This window comes from Euprymna scolopes, chromosome 9 (assembly GCF_053919585.1).
Source record: "Euprymna scolopes isolate OS-2025 chromosome 9, ASM5391958v1, whole genome shotgun sequence".
NCBI classification, from domain to species: Eukaryota; Metazoa; Mollusca; class Cephalopoda; order Sepiida; family Sepiolidae; genus Euprymna; species Euprymna scolopes.
Genome location: NC_136490.1, coordinates 116,465,049 through 116,482,241, shown reverse-complemented (window position 1 = coordinate 116,482,241; position 17,193 = coordinate 116,465,049). Strand labels below are relative to the sequence as shown.

General features: G+C 33.8%; 1 protein-coding gene across 1 annotated transcript in view; it reads left to right on the top strand.

Moving 5' to 3' along the window:
* Positions 1–17,193, top strand: part of LOC145284815 (activin receptor type-2B-like) — a 210,220-nt gene that overhangs the window by 167,779 nt on the left and 25,248 nt on the right. The window contains exon 3 of the mRNA XM_080133778.1: positions 3,692–4,413. Coding sequence (XP_079989904.1) covers positions 3,692–4,413 — 722 coding nt within the window. The remainder of the gene's footprint in view (positions 1–3,691; positions 4,414–17,193) is intronic.

The following is a 17,193-nucleotide window of genomic DNA, read 5'->3' as shown; positions in this document are numbered from 1 at the left end:
TTTCTGCCCAATCACTAGGGCTTTACCTTATCTCTTATCAGGGTTCCAGAATGTGTTTTCATAATTGGTGTATTCATTTTTTGCAGACTCTTATCATCTTCATAATTGTTGTTTCATCACGTCCCCCCCTCCCCCAGGAATACGCCAATTATGAAGCCTCATCTTAAGGGATTCCAAAAAATAAGAATAAAATAATACATAATACCATTTGGTATGGACCCGACAATGGAAGACCAGACAAGAACACTGACTTGTATTTATAAGACCATAAAATCCAACCTTGACCACCCTTCGAGGCCCGTGGTGCAGGGGAATGTCTGGTGTATATAATTTTCCAGGATAAATAAGCAAAAATCATATATGCCAGACATTTCTCTCATAAACAGACATCTTACCCTCAGTGTACATTTTACATGCCAATAATACAATAATTTGCAATACAATAAAACTAGGAATTCTAATCATAAAAATCACATCACAAACTTTAAAACAAACATTAAAAACAACAAAATCTCCAAAATAAACCAATTTCCAATGCAGGCATATACACTGTTCTTTACCAAAATTGCCATCATATATATACATTGGTGAAACCAACGTAGTTTAGAGAAAAGGTTCAATGAAAAGAGATATGAAAATAGCAATTTTCTGAACGCATTATTCTCTCATTCATTGCAGCATAATCATACTTTTGATTTCAAACAAGCAAAAATATTTAAATTTATTTCAAATAAATCGCAACGCAGACTTCTTGAACCAGCGCTTATCGCAAATTCAAGTACACTTAAACAATGTGGATGTTTCTATAATGTATCGCCATTAATAAGTAAACACCTATTAAACGAACATAATTTAATTATAGACACAAGTTAACTCTCTCACACTATAGAAAACATCACCTATTATGATTAATACATATAATCAGTCAATAAATTACTTAACAAAAATACTCATTTCATTTCAGTTACACATCCATATTGGAATTATAATGGACATATTTGTTCCAAAAAGAATATGAAATGCATTATATCTTTTTAAATATATTAACGACTATATGGTGTTATTTTTAAAAAAAAATTTACTCTTGCACAACGCTATGCCTCCCTCCGCTTTTTTGAATTTCCAGCGACTCTTTTTTTCTGAAATGGGATGAGATCATACATTCCATTATATCAAAAATACATTTCAAATATTTGTACTGGTGTTTTGTTTTCTTAATTTCATTCATTCAGAGAAAGTCTCGATATAAAGACGAAACATTGATGAATGCATAACTTGTTTTTTTTTTTTTTTTTTTTTTTTAAATCTCTATATATCTTGTCAGAATACTATCTCCATTATTCTTATACGAGGGGCGTGCAATAAGTAATGCCCCTGACCCACTTCACATAGCAGTAAAGCAACGAAACTTGGCACAGTTATTAGTCTTTCTCTACATAGGAACCACCCAGAGTTATGCATTTCTCCCATCGTTTGATGCAGCTCTGGAGACCGTTTTTGTAGAACACCCCAGGTTGGTCCTCCAACCACGATGTAACTTCAGAAATCAAGGCTGCATCATCTGGGAAACGCTTTCCTTTCAAAAACAACTTCATGGCTAGGAAGAGGTGAAAGTCAGAGGGTGCAAGGTCAAGAGAGTAGGGAGGATTTCATAACCACACACCCGTGCTTCTGATCTGGCGACATGCGAGTTGTGGACCGGAGCGTTGTCATGCAGCAGGAGGGTACCTTTACTGATCTTGCCCCACCTCTTGATTTTGATAGCTTCTCTTAATTTCCTCAAAAGTGAAGCATAATAGGCTCCTATAATTGTGGTACCCTTTGCCAGGAAATCTGTCATCACTACTCCGTCCTGGTCCCAGAAGACTGTGAGCATGACCTTGCCAACAGAGGGCTGCACCCTTGCTTTCTTTGGAGGTGGTGAGTCCAAGTGCTTCCACTGCATTGACTGGGCTTTGGTCTCTGGATCATAGTAATGGAGCCAGGTTTCATCCTGTGTAATCAGACTTTGGAAAAAGTTTGACTCACCTTCTTGGCACATCTCTAAATTCATCCTTGAGCACTCGACGCGTTCTCGGTTCTGGAATGGTGTGAGCAACCTGGAAATCCATCTGGCAGACACCTTATGCATATGCAAATGGTCATGAATGATAGTTTCCACAGACCCTGTACTAATCTTGATATCTTGGGCTATTTTGGCGAATAGTAATGCGTTGATCTTTCAAAATGGCAGCCTCAACTTGACAGACAGATGCCTCATCAATGGCAGAAGGGGGCCGACAAGGTCTGGGAGCTGTTTCCACAGACTTCCAGTCATGTTTGAATTCACGATGCCAGCATTTTACAAGGTCATATGATGGGTCATTATCACCATAAGTTTCTTTCATTTCATCAAAAGTCTCCTGTGGTGTGCATCCTTTCAAATACAAAAACTGGATCACTGCTCGACATTCAACAGGCTCCATTTCACACCTGACTCGGTTCAAACACCTGTAAAACAAACCACAATTAATTAAGAGCTGTAATTTGTCACATAACCCGTAGAGATATAAATCATTGCACATGCAAAATTTCAGCTAGATCAGACAACTTAAAGTGGGTCAGGGGCTTTACTTATTGCATGCCCCATCGTGTGTGTGTGTATATATATATATATGTGTGTGTGTGTGTGTGGAAATATTATTTATTCACTTATATTTTCTTTTTATATATACCAATCCTTATTTAAGAAGTTCAATGTAATTACAGAGCATATAATGAATGGATGACAGAAGTCTATATTCCAAATTTCATGATTCACTGAGTGATATAATAAAGTGATTGATTTTGTGCTACGAAACAGATACTGTCAAGAATTGTAAATGTCAACTGAATTAAATTAATAAATTGTAAGATCGTCAACATCATGAAATTAGGAATACAGACTTTTGTCATTCATTTATATACATATATATATATATATATATATATATATATATATATATATATATATATATATATATATATATATATGACTGTGTGGTGTTTGTGGGGGAGAGCCCCAGCAAAGTGCTTGATTATGAAGAAAAAATTCAAGAGCATAATATTTAATTTAAAATTTTACAGAAGGTCAGAAAAATATTGGTACCATCAGTTTTAAATCCAATATAAGGAGACCAGTTTATGGTTGAAAAATATTAGATTCTCTTCAGCCTCTATTTATATTTATTGAAGAACAGATAAAAACAGAGGTTGAAGAGAATCCAATATTTTTCCACTGTAAACTAGTCTCTTTATATCAGATTTGAAACTGATGGTACCAATGTTATTTTAACCTTCTGTAAAGTTTTAAAATATATATAAGAGAGTAAGTTGAGATAAATAATATTACCAGATTATTTATATCAGTTCTAACAATTAAAGATGTACAACTATTTAGCATACAATCATTTCTAAGATGATTTGAAATATTTATTTTATACTTTTTTCAAAACAAGTTTTCTCGAACACCTCAAAGAACGTCACAAATAGAAGTCAAACAAAAAGAAAATCAAATTGTACTATTTTTGGAAAAAAAAAATACACATCTAATTATTCTTCTTTATTTATTTTTTCCTTATCTTTAATTTTTTTTATTTTAATTTTTCATATTATAGTGGAATTATATAATGTCTTTTTAATTAACCAAAACTATTCTGCTTTTCTATTTCAGTTGTAAATAAAAGTCCAGTCCCGCACGTCCATCAAACTAGCAAGGTTTTGGTGACGGTCATCTGTGCTCTTGTTCCTATTGCTGGAATCTCCATTTTCATTATCGCAATGTTCTATGCGTGGCAACATTACCGTTACTGCCAGAGATTCCATCGGTCAATTTACAGAGAACAAATCCCTACTATTGATCCCAATATCATCGCCCCAAACCAGTACCTTCAGTTCCATTTGTTAGAACTGATAGCAAGGGGTCGCTTTGGGATGGTATGGAAAGCAAAGTTACGGGACGAGTATGTAGCAGTGAAGGTGTTCCCCATTCAGGACAAAGAATCCTGGATAAATGAGCAGGAGATTTACAATATACCTCATTTACAGCATGAAAACATTCTAAAGTTTATTGCAGCAAAGCAGGACACTAACAGTGGAGATTTGTGGCTAATTACAGAATTTCAAGCAAAAGGATCGCTAAGTGACTACCTCAAGGGAAATCTTATAACCTGGACTGAATTGTGCAGGATAGGTGAGACCATGGCTAGAGGTTTGGCCTTTTTACATGAGGACATTCAAGGGCCAAAGGGACAGGACATAAAACCGGCCGTGGCTCACCGAGACTTTAAAAGTAAAAATGTTCTTCTTAGATCAGACCTTTCGGCATTGATTGCTGATTTTGGTCTTGCATTAAAATTCGAACCATCAAAAGCCCCGGGAAGCACTCACGGACAGGTAAATATAAACGTTTGTTTTTTTTTGTTTTTTTTTGTGTTTGTATGTGTGTACTAATGATTGAACCGTTCCAAAATTTTTCCCAATTCTGATACAATTACCGATTCTGTTCTAAATTCCCAGTTCCAATTCTTTTAAACTTTCTCATTATTCAATTAGAGATTTATTGCTTGAAGAAAAATTTTGTTTAATTACTGTAAATCCTCATGTAATGTCCATGTTTATTTTTGCAAAATATGAAATGTACACTGGGGATAAGTAGTGGTGGTGGTGGTGGGCACATGAGTAAAATCTCTCTAAATATTTTCCTGAAATGTTTTCCTTGTAATTGATTGAAAGTTATGAGACACAAAAATTTATATTTCTTTTAAAACAAAGCTTGTTTGCAAGGTCGATTCTTAATGTCATTTGAACTTTTTTCATAATGGAAAATAGTCGACGATTTGTTTGCACAATAAAAAAAGACTGTGTAGAAAGAGAATAGTTTACAAGCTCCTTCTTCCCCTATTAAAATGATTTCCTAGAAAACCATTCTTGACATAGGGATTTTTTTTTTTGGGGGGGGGGCTATTCTGTGACTTTTCTGTCAAAAAAATGCTTATGTAGTCAATTTTGTTTTAAAATCTTGGTCATTTAGTATTAAAGGCGTCGTTGGGAATAGTCATACAAAACACATATTTTTTCTTGTACTAACCCTGTCTGGACACGGTAATACGAAAAATAAAGTGATTACAAGTGGTTTTATGACATAGTCAGTCAGACTTAAGATTAGTGGTAAAAAATTTGGTTAACCACCCTACAAGTAAGAATAGCCCAGAAATAAGGGATCTTTTAACGCTAAATTTATACGTGCAACTCAACCCACTTTAAACTCTACAATAATTATTTGTTTTCTCTTTCAGTATGTTCACACATAATCGCCTAAAAAAAAAAAAGTAGAATCTCATTGAGAGGTGATTTTGAATGTACATATAATTTCTTTTTTATAATTTGATAAATTTCTAAAAGTTCATCCTTTATGTATTTTTATCCAAGGTTTTGATAAACTCATAAGATTTTTATCCCCAATACTGTTTCCGATACCCCAAAAAGTTCTGATTTTTCAGATTCCCAAGTCTGATTAATTGTCCCGGCACTAGTGTGTACGCATAGAAGTAGATGACGTGTGATCACCTCTAATTCAGATTATGTTTTCCTCTTTTTAATCTGGCCCAATATATGTTTTATCAACAACTTGGAACTAGTAAGTTGAAAGCTACGAAATCACAGTGATGAATACCTACTTACTTGCCTCCTCACAAGGACACAATGTTGGGTTTTTAATGTTGAGAAAATCCAACTCCCACAAAAAAAGGGGCACTGCAGATTGGGACAAATAGTCTAGAAGACTTTTCTTTCGTTAACCAAAGACAGAAAAGATTAAATATAGTATCAGAACAGATACTACACTTTGAAATATTTATTTCCAAAAAATATCCAAAATTTACATTAAAAAAAAAAAATAATTACAAAGCCGTCAAACACTTTGATATCAGCTAAGGATTGCTTGTTGAGTCCCTTCGAGTGTTGGTTCCCATACTCTTACAACACAAAGAGTCTCAAAATGTCACTCAGTAGACTTGCAATCAGGGTCTATTTTATCCACATCGCTTTCAAAATTTGGGGTCTATTTCATATGAAATTAAGGCTCGGTTGTTAGTTGAACTGATATGATGTTGAAAAACTTGAAACTAGAGAGACTCACCTTAAAACATGTTCAAAATGTATTTTTCAATCTCTGTGCAAAGCTATAAGATCACGTGTGTGTGTGTGTGTGTGTTTCATAACTTTGTTGAAATCAAAAATAAATAAAGGAAAAGTAAAACAAATATAAAATTCTAGTTTAGAAAACAAAAAAAATGTAAATTTGACTATTTTGAATTATTTTTCTAAAAAGCTTCCAATAACATACCAAGGTTTCAATCCAATTGTTATTTCCAGCGAATGACTATGAATTGACCTTGGCATCTTTATGTAAGTCATAAAATAATATTATTACCTTATTTATCATCATACGGAGAACTTTTGGTTCAGTGCATACTATTAACCAAATTTACTATAAACAAAATTTGATACTATCCTTTCTTGTTGTAGTAGTATTAATAGTGGTAGTATCTATATATGTATTCAAAAGAAGCTTTTAATCTATATAAATAAAACAGATGTATGTGTGTTTGTATGCAAATATTTAACCAATAAACTCTTAAACTACTGGACACTGAAATTAACAGGAAATAGTAATCATGCACCAAAGGCGACTTATAATGAGTAAAAATCTTTGTTTGGATGGATAAGTAACGTGTACAGACATACATCAGCAAGTTCAAATGCAAAATGTTCATTTCAACTTGCCGACATATTTTTATTTGGGTACTAGTGCACTTATTGATCCGTGTTGAAATAATAATGTTATTATTTAAAAAGCCATTCTTAACATGGGGAGGGGAGGGTGTTTTGTAACTATTCTATACTTTAACCTTACAATTGAATAAAAAGAAAACATAAAACTTTAATTAAACTTGGAAATACGATTTAAAAATAGCGCAGATCAGTAAGTGCACTAGCACCTTTATTTGTTTTTGCACATAACCAAATTCGATTCATTTCTTCAAGTCGTTTACTATTTACTTTTTCTTACCTATCTCTCAATATCTACATTGGTAGGGAATACGGATGAAGCACTAAATGTTTTGCTTTCGATTGTATGACACCCAAATCATTTTTTAAAAACTTTTGAAATCACTACTATATATTAGGTACAATATAATATTCAATAGAGAATTGGCTCTGTAATAATAAATACGAAATCTGTATGAATTAAAATATATTTAAGTGAATTTTATGATCCGGCAAGGCCAGGCGACCCCCCCCCTCTCCACACTAGTTATTTATAAATGAAGCAAAAGAAATGCTGCTTAAATTATACTATAAGTATATTTATATAACATTTATATTATTTTCTTATTGATAAGGTACATCTTTCACATGTTTTGTTGAATGGTATAGATTAACCAAACAACTTATCAAAGACCCATATACAAATCCATGAGAAAAATACATTTTTTTTTTTTTGTTTTGATTGCAAAGGGCCAAAGATGTAAAAGGAAATATATATCATGGAAATTGCTTCAGACAAGGCATGAAGCCACTTGATATAAAGAGCCAAACATTAGTTAAACAAAATCAATTTTTGTGAAACCTTTTATGCTGATGAATTTGAAATGCAGGGAGATATAAAAAAAAAACAAAAAAAAAAGACAGAAAAGAAAAACGGTTTCATATTTAGAAAATCTCATCATTTTAAAGGTATCCGTTAAATCCCATCTGGTTCTTCCCTCACGTAGTTAAACTCAAGACTTCTAACCTATTTTCATTATTGAGATTTTTTTATTAGTTTAAGTCATTCTTTTTTTTTATGCTGTCTGGTCGTTTTGTTTGCCTATACTGATCAATACACTTTCACCAGTTATAACTTCATTATTGTATTCCATAGCATGTTGACCTAAAACGTTCTTATAATGCAAATAACATTCTTTGTAAATGTGTGCTTTGGGGTTTCTGTTCAATGGAACTGTGAATTAATGTATTCTCATTTCCTTGGATTCAGTCATAAGAAGTTCACTTCCTGCTACACACATTTGCACCTCTACTAGAATTCTGTCCATTAGATTTAAATTATTAACTCAACTATATATTCTTGTGGATCAGCTTCAACAGCCATCTGCGGGTTATTGTGGACAACACAGATGCATATCTATACAATGCGTATTCTGCATTTATGTCCGTGAGAAATTGATATGTGTTTGTGCTGTTTTGCAGATGTGCTAAACCTACCCCCCTCCCCGCCTAATGTATTTGTACACGAAAATGAAGCTATCCACAATATCAGGCAGAAAAATCAAAATTGTTGAAATACGATATCTTTATTTTCATTGCTTTCTATTTTTGTTCATCTTTTTTTATTTTTAACTTTTCCTTTTTTTTTTTTTAAATTTATTTCTATCTTTTTTCAATTTTTATCCTTTTTGCCTACGCCCCCCCCTCTTTTTTCTCACCCCTTCTGCCTCCCTTTTATTTCTCTTTTTCACCTCTCTTTTTTCCATTTGCACCCTTTTTCTTTTTGTCTTCCCTTTTTCCTTTTTTTCCTTTTCTTCCTCCTTTCTTCCTCCTTTTCCTTTTTTCACTTTATTTTTTTTATTATCTCTTCACCATTGAACAGATAATATGCTACACCCCTCCCCAACAGAAGAGGCAATTCTTAAGGGGATGGTATCATAACAATAGAACAGATACTACACTACTCTCCCGCATATAATAAACCACATTTGACACTAGCAGAAAACTCACCACATTCTGTCTTTAAATTCATGTGAATGTGGGGGAAAATATATGAAGCGACAAAAATGTATTTCAGAAGTCAATCAGCATTTACTAACAAATAGTGGATACAAGCAGCATTTACTAAAAAAAATAGTGTATAAAAAAATTAAAAATAGAAGACAAAGAAATATAATTTGTATGCGCCACCCATTATTAGATGCTAAAAATTGGCAGAAAATTCCTAAACCTCATTGTAAAACATTTCACAGCGAACTCGTAGTACATTCCATTAGAATACTTGTAAAATAGGCACAGAGATGCAACAGGGGTTGAAGTTTGGTTGACAGTGTGGAGATTATTAAGTTGGAGACTTTTTTCTATACCCCGTCTAAGAGCAAGAGACTAGTGGCAGGCGCACCAATCCAGAAGTGGCAGCAATAATACATGCATGAGCGAATGGTGGTTTTGTAAAGATATAGGATATTCTTAGGTGTGAGTAGTTTTCTAGCATGATAAGCAGAGAGACCACTTTCTTTGCAGCAGCCTTGGCAATGTCTTCACTGTATTTGTTCCAATTCATGTTGCCTGTGAATGTTAAATAGAGGAGTTTAAATGAAGGAATTTCATGGCAATCAGTGGTTGAGAAGATGTTTTGTCTTGTTAGCATTGAATGTTACTATTTACTTTGCCTCCCCACGAAGATTGAAGTGTAGCATCAGAACAGCTACTAGACTTTGATCTTAGCATTGAATGTTACCATCCATTTACATCTCCATTTTATTACAGACTGGAAGTCGTTCTCTAAGGTTGCTTTTGATATGCATTCGTTCGTTTTTTCCCCCCTGTCTCTTATAGAGCTTGTTGTCATCGGCAAATATACTTATCTCGAAGATAATTTTATCAAGAAGTCGTTTATGGATATGAAGAATATCAAAGGTTCAAGGATCGACCCTTGTGGCACACCTGCATGCTGTTTTGACATATGACCATCAAGAACAACCTGAATTTTTCTTTTGTTTAAGAAAGATCTGATTATATTATCTGTCCAATATGAATTTTCATAAGAAGACCTTCATGCCAAACCCTCTCAAAAGCCTTATATCACTACTGCCTTAGCCTCCCCTGTCTAAATCCATACTGTCGGTCTGAAGAGGTTTAATATCTGTGAGGTGGTGGATAGTGCTTAATTGATTTAGGATTCAAAGATTTTAGTGAAGAGAGGAAGGAAGCTAACAGTGATAATTGAGTGAGTCAGTTTTTTTTTTTTTGTGTTCCCCCCCCCCGACAAAAGGAGGGTGGATCTGTAAATTCACCCTCGTCTGTTCGTCTGTCTGTCCGTTCGTCTGTCAGCACTTTTCTCAATAACTATATAACTATGCCTTGGAATTTTTTGAAATTTTGCACAAACATTAAACATGATATGAGTAATAAAAGGTAACAGAATGGATTTTCTGGGAAAGAGGTGCCTTTTAGGTTAAAATGGCTAAAATTAACACTTTTGTGCTAATAAAAAAAAATGATGCCTTGGATTTTTATAAAATTTTCTGAAAAGTTTTAACTGATTTCTATATAATTTTGTTTGTCTATACTTCGCGATAACTCTTGGGTGTGTTCTAGGGGCTCTTTTAGGGCTAATAAAAACACTCCATTTTTGAGACTATTTTACCATGTTTTCCAAAAATTTTCTGTGTATACCTATTTAGCAGTTTTGCATGGTGCTGAACTCAAATTTAAATATGTTAATATGACTTTGGGGATTTTGGGGGCTAAATGGGGGAGGGGTCAAATGATGGACTTAGTCATTTCTTTTTTGCATGGTGCAGAACTCAAATTTATATATGTTAAGACCTAAAACTACACCATTTGTTCATTTTCTCCAGGATTTGATGTCTCCTGGGAACTTTTGGAGCTAAATGTTGGGGGGGGGGGGGCAAATACTGAACTTAGTCATTTTTTTTTTTTTTAATGCTTCGTTCACTGTGCACTCACGGGGGACCATGCATGCTTCACTCATTTCACCAGAATTCTTGAATATTGGTGCCATCAGAAGCAATTTTCCAGCTGTAAGGGAAGCAAGATTTGTTCAGGCATTTATTGTAGAGTTTGGAGAGAACTGGGGCAACCTCAGTGGAGCATTGTTTTAATACTGTAACAGGGATGAAATCAGGCCCACATATCTTCAATGTGTCTAGCTTTTTATGATATGAACATGAGAAGGGATGATTTTGAGATAGTGTGGCTTCTGTCTGTAAAGAGAAATTTGGGAGGGAGCGGTTTGTCGAGCCTAATATGCAGTTGGAAGTGATCCACCAAGCTAACAGGTTAGCCTTCTCAGTTGCTGTGCAAACAACCTCATGATTATTGGATAGTGGGGGAATTTTCAATTACCAATCATTTATCACACTTATAAATTTTCCAGAAATCGCGAGTTCTTAATTTCTGCAACTTCAATGCATTTTCTGGTGATTTCAGTATGTCTACTTTTGGCAGCGGCTATTTCACTCTTACAATTAAAACACTATCAATAATTCCCCTCACTCATTATCTGTGCCTAAACCTAAATGTAGATTCCATGAACAAAGCTGACTACAATATGGTTGTCTTCAAGTCTGACGTAAACAAGTTCTTGATGAATTGTTCCACTAGTTAACAAATTTACTGAATTTCCATTACTAACAATTACTATATTGTCCAATTTCTACTGTACACTCTTTGACCTTTATCCTCGAGTGGCCTCTTGGCCTTGATAAGTGGTGATGCCTATGTAAAAAAACAAAACTTTTATCTAAACTTGACTTATTGTTAAATCTGCAGAATGCATGCTGCCTTTGAGCAATGTCAGCTGCACAAGTAGAAGTAAACCATTGGGGAGAGTGGAGTTTGCTATAAAATTTCCATGTGGAAACGTGCTTCAATTGCTACTTTGAATCATTCAATAATCCCTGATAGGGAATTAGTTTTGTTTGAGTGTGTGTCTGGGTTAATAATTTTTTCTGTTTTGGCTGTCATTTTATTTAATAGTTTCGGTGGAAGGGCTTGGACAAAATGTATGTGTATGATACTGAACATACACACACAAGTAGACAATTAGCCGACTCCTCATCTACAGGATTTGTGGCCTTGGAAAAGCTCATCAGATATGAGTGCAGACATAGCACAACAACCATCTCGATAAAATGCAACATGATGGAGCAGCCACTGTACGTGTTACTGAAGAGTTATGGTTCCTGTACTGTCAGTTGGAATACAGCATCCAAACAAACTGTCAAACCAGTACTCTAAAACCTGTCAGAGAAGAGTGGCCCAGACTAATCACATGAACATATGTGGTAAGCAAACACCTCCAAGATGGCCAGTTTTGGAAGAAGGGAATGAGGTAGAATGGGAGTGACGTATTTATTATCATGATCAGGCAACAAAGCCAAGCATTGTGTGTCTCTGCTGACTCCATATGGTTGCGTATCTGCACCAGGCTAATAGACAAAGAAGGAGTGTGAAAGCCAGGCGATAGGCAGAGATTACTTACTCAATTATATATATTTTTCTCACAAAGGAGTCACCACTTATTAAAGCCCAAAGGCCACTCGAGGATAAGGGTTAAAGAGTGGTCATTGGTCTAACAGCATAGTAATCGTTAATGGTGAAAATTTGGTATAATTTGATTATTTAGGTGGATGGCTCAATGAGCTTGTTTACATTGGACTTGAAGATGATCATGTTGTAGTCAGCTGGAAAGCAAGCCAGTGGAACAAAGTTACATAACTTGCTATATATATGTGTATGTTGGAATGATTAATCGGAATCAGGTTTTGAAAAATTAAAACTCTTGGGGATATTGGAATCAGAAAATAGTGTATATTTTTCTGAAGCCAGAATTGATGGTTTTTGTTTTTTAAACTTACTTTTTCATTGCTAGTACTAATGAAAAAATGATAAATATTTATTGATTTTAAACTACTAAAATCAATAGGTCACTGCCTATAGTGTATTTTTACGTTTGCAAAAATAGATACACATATTGCATGGGTTTTTACGGCGATCCGAAAATTGAAAAAAACAAAAACTCTGAGTAAATATTTAGATATTTTAGAAGAATCGTTATCGGGAATTTATACCAGAATCACTAATTGTATCGGAATCCCAGAGAAAAGTTGATGTTATTTCGCAATTTTCCACTCCTAGACTAGCTGCACAACCAGGCTATCATACTATTTAATCCATAGCTGGAGGGAGAATATATGCATTCATACCTTTTCCAAGCATAATGATGAAAGTGATGCAAAAACTTGAACCCTGCGTGCAGAAACCACTGTCCAAACCTGTAACCATTATACAACTGTGTGTGTGACTGTTTTCATGTATTCATGTTGGGTTATGCAGTCAGATCACATATAACCTTGGACTCTTCTATTTTTGGCACCTTTGACTCCTTTTTATGTAATTAAGAGATTATGGCTTACATATCTCATAAAGCCTTTACGCGCATTTTTAACTTGAGTAGACCTATATCATTATAAGTGGTTTATACAAAAGAATGAATGGGATGGGGGAGGGTATATAAAAATAAAGTGAATTCAACTGGTATTGGAATTTTACAGATTCAGGCCCTACTGACCTAATTGTTTTAGAATTTAATTCCACAGACTTCTATTCATGTTCTATACATTTCTTCAAGTAAAAAATTTTCATAGCAAGTGCTCGTCTGAGCTCCAATCTATGACCCCCCCCTCCCGCTAAACTTTCACAAAAACACTCAACTAGCTACAACCACTATCAAAATCCCCCCCACCCCCACTCTCTATCTGTGCCTAAGTCTAGATGCAGATTCCATAAACAAAGTTTCTTTTTATGAATTGCCCACCTGCAGGACACTATTTTACTGGCTAATTAGAATATAGTAGCTTTCAAGTCCAATGTAAACAAGTTTTTGTTAAGCCGTCCCCCTTAAATAATCAAATTCTATCCAATCTACACCATTAACGATTACTACACTAATACCTTACATTCATTAATCCCTATCCTTGAGTGGCCTTCAGGCCTTGATAAGCGGTGACTCCCATGTAAAAAAAAAAAATAAATAAATAAATAAAAGTGAAATAACTATTTGGTGCTTTACAGAATATACATATCAAAAAAAAGGAAAACCCAGAACGAATATGCTTAAGGTACAGCTATTTATGGCATGTGTTCTTCAGAATTGTCTGTTCCAGCTCATTCGATTCTTTAGTCTAATGGTCTTCATTAATTAGCTGTTCAGATACTTTATAATGCGTCATTCTATTTCAGTAGCTTTTTTTACAAGAACTCGGGTTTGTGGATCTCTCTTCCTGCTATTTTCTTCCCACCTATAGCCTTTATCTTTTCAAAACTATGATCAATAGGCACCTCCTGTCTTTGTGTTAGTCAACTTTCGTTCCTTTTAGCACCTTATATAAAGTGACTGGAACAATTTTCATTGAATATGACATTTAAACTTTTGTTCACCCCAAACAAGGCATATTGTCACTGAAGCATCAGGGGCTACTTTTATAAGGGCCAGGTTGTCTTGTTTTGTTTTGAGGTGGCATTCACCCCCAGATGAGTTAAGCCGGCTCCTTCCAATGAATTCACCGCATCTCACATGAAAGCTGACAAGGCCTGGCGATTCATTTATAAGGGGCAATCTGGGTGGAGAGTTGGGCAGCAAGATATTTGTTCGGATTTTATTTACATTGCTGCACATTGGTATGGTTGGAGAAAAAGAGCAGGAAAGGAATTCCCAAAGTAACTGGTCGACGGAAAGAAACTATTAGAGTAGAAATTTTTCTGATTTCTACAATGAAGGGTTAGGATTTTGCAGCTAGTTTGGTGTATTGACAATAAGAGGTTACACATGCAGTAATTTCGTAAGAGCACATATAGTGGACATATTTGTAAAACAAACACGGGAAATAGTAATTGTTTGTTCCTTTACTAGAGAGCTCAATCCATGAGTAGGGGAGTAAATAAAATATTTAAAAATTAAATGAATAAATTTATTAAATAAAATATTTAAAACTTAAATGAATAAATTTATTAAATAAAATTGAGCCATGATCCAGTAATAAACTTGTGGTAACTTGCTTTGTTTTAGACTATAAATTATTGTTATTTATATTTGTATTCTTTATCGATTTTTTCTTTTTTTTTTTCTGCTAATTATTAATTTATACATAATATTTTATACAAAGTAGAGTTAGTTTTTCCTCAGAATCCTTGATTTAATAACTTTTTTAAATATATGGTGCATAATTAAATCTGCTTCATCAGTCATATAAGAAAAATATTGGTCTGCATCCTAAAAAAATGACTATATATTGCGTTTGATATTGAATCCTCAGTGATTATTTTTGATTAGTCATGAATAAATAAAGGCAGAACTTTTATCCTTACACTAAGAAATCCTTTTACTGTTATTCATAACAATTTTTTTATATATTCACCTGTAGTAAATCATATTTTAACTGTTTTCATTGGCTAATTAAAAGTGAACACCTTTGACATTTTACAATAGTTACTGCTTTAGTTATTTGTAAAATATCATAACTGACCGCGGCCGCCACAACACACTCGTCCCCGCCCCTCCACAACACACTCGTCCCCGCCCCTCCACCACCTCCCCCAAATGTAAACACAGAATTTCTGTGAAATGTTAAAAACAGTATTCTACTCGGTAAATGTTGGCGCGTTACTTATGGAAAAACGGTTAATTAAACTGGAGAAGCACCTGTTAAACTACACAAGTTCTATAATTGAATACCCCCCCCCCCAAAAAAAAAAGAACGAAAAACATAAAATATGCTTTTGTAAACGGCCTGTGGAAACTTAATTTTTTTTTTTGTTTTGATCAATTAAAAGAGGTTAATATCATGCAAACCGTAAATTTGCATCAGAGTTGTGGCCAGCAACATTGAATATCCATAAAAAAAAAAAAAAATTAATAGTCGGTGTTCTGTTGTAGCGAAAGGTAATATTTACCTTTTTTAATTTATTTTAATAAATATCACTCTAAATATTGTTTTTGATTTGTGGTCTTATCTTTACGTTCTTTCCTTTCGCTCAAGATTTCTTGGAATTTACCCCTTCTCTCCTTCAATAAACCTGTTTTTTTTGCACCAATGGTGATGGGGAAGAGGGGATTCCAGTTACATGTGGCATATTTAGCCATTTTTGGCGTTTTTTCGTTATTGGAAAACAAGATGGCCACCATTTAAAATGATAGCGATTATGATGGATACTGAATAACTGCGTGTTTGCGCAAAAAATAAATGCGATATTTGTACTCAGCATACCCGAAAACCTATAAAAGTCGACAAATTAAAGGTGAATGTCAAGGGGTCAGTAAACTAAAAATTTACCTTTTCTTATTATTTCCTTCTAATATAGAATAGGTAAACGTTGATATTGAAATTTTGAAATTAAAGTGGAACTCTTTACTCTTTTGACTCCCAATGTTTCGTCTGCTAAAATTTTAATCGCATGATTACGGTGTAGTATCAATAAAATAAGCCATTAATTCAAGTGCTGTTTATTATGGATTTAGCTGAATATGATATTAAAAATCACTTTTTTGGTACTTATGTAATGTTACCGGGCAAGCGGGTGTATTGTAACTATTCTGTACTTTCACCTAACAATTTAATAAACAAAAATATATCGTAAAACTTGAAGGACCATTTGAATACATTGATTTAAATTTAAAGAGTTGTGTAATTATTTAAAAAAATTCAGTTGCGATTTATTTCTTCAATTTTGAATAATTTCATAATTATGAATGAATTCGCGTGTACTTTAAAAAAGTAGTATTTTAATCAGATTACTAGACTACGCATGACCCGTTGGGTCAGTATGTTATATTAGCTATGGAATTCGTGTATGAGCGTGAGTGACACTTGTGACAAAAAGAAAAGTTTTTTTTGACATAACAGAAAAATTTCTATGAAAGTATATTAAAATGAAAAATCACGGACGGATCACTCAAACATGAAAAAAAAAAATCCTCCCTATTCATGTAAAGTTACCTATTTTTCCAAATAATCGCTCAAAAATCGAAAATTAAACATGATTTTCCTACAAATCGAACGCCGATGAAAGTCATTTAGCAGCAAAAAAACGCACATGAACCTACCGATGAGAAATATAAGAATGAAAAACCCATATTGGAATCCTTCAACCAAGTTATAGAAACTTAAAATCTAAAAATAAAATAATTAATAAAACCTGAAGCAAAAAAATAAAAACTAAATAAATAAAATAAAATAAAACTAATATTGAAACAGATTAGTAAATGTGTCAACAAATTCACCGTTCTCACACAACTATTTTGTATCTAGAAATGTAAACAAAAAAATAAAAAAGAAAGAAGGAAGGAAGAAAAAGGGACGGATAGAGAGTAGTAGTAGT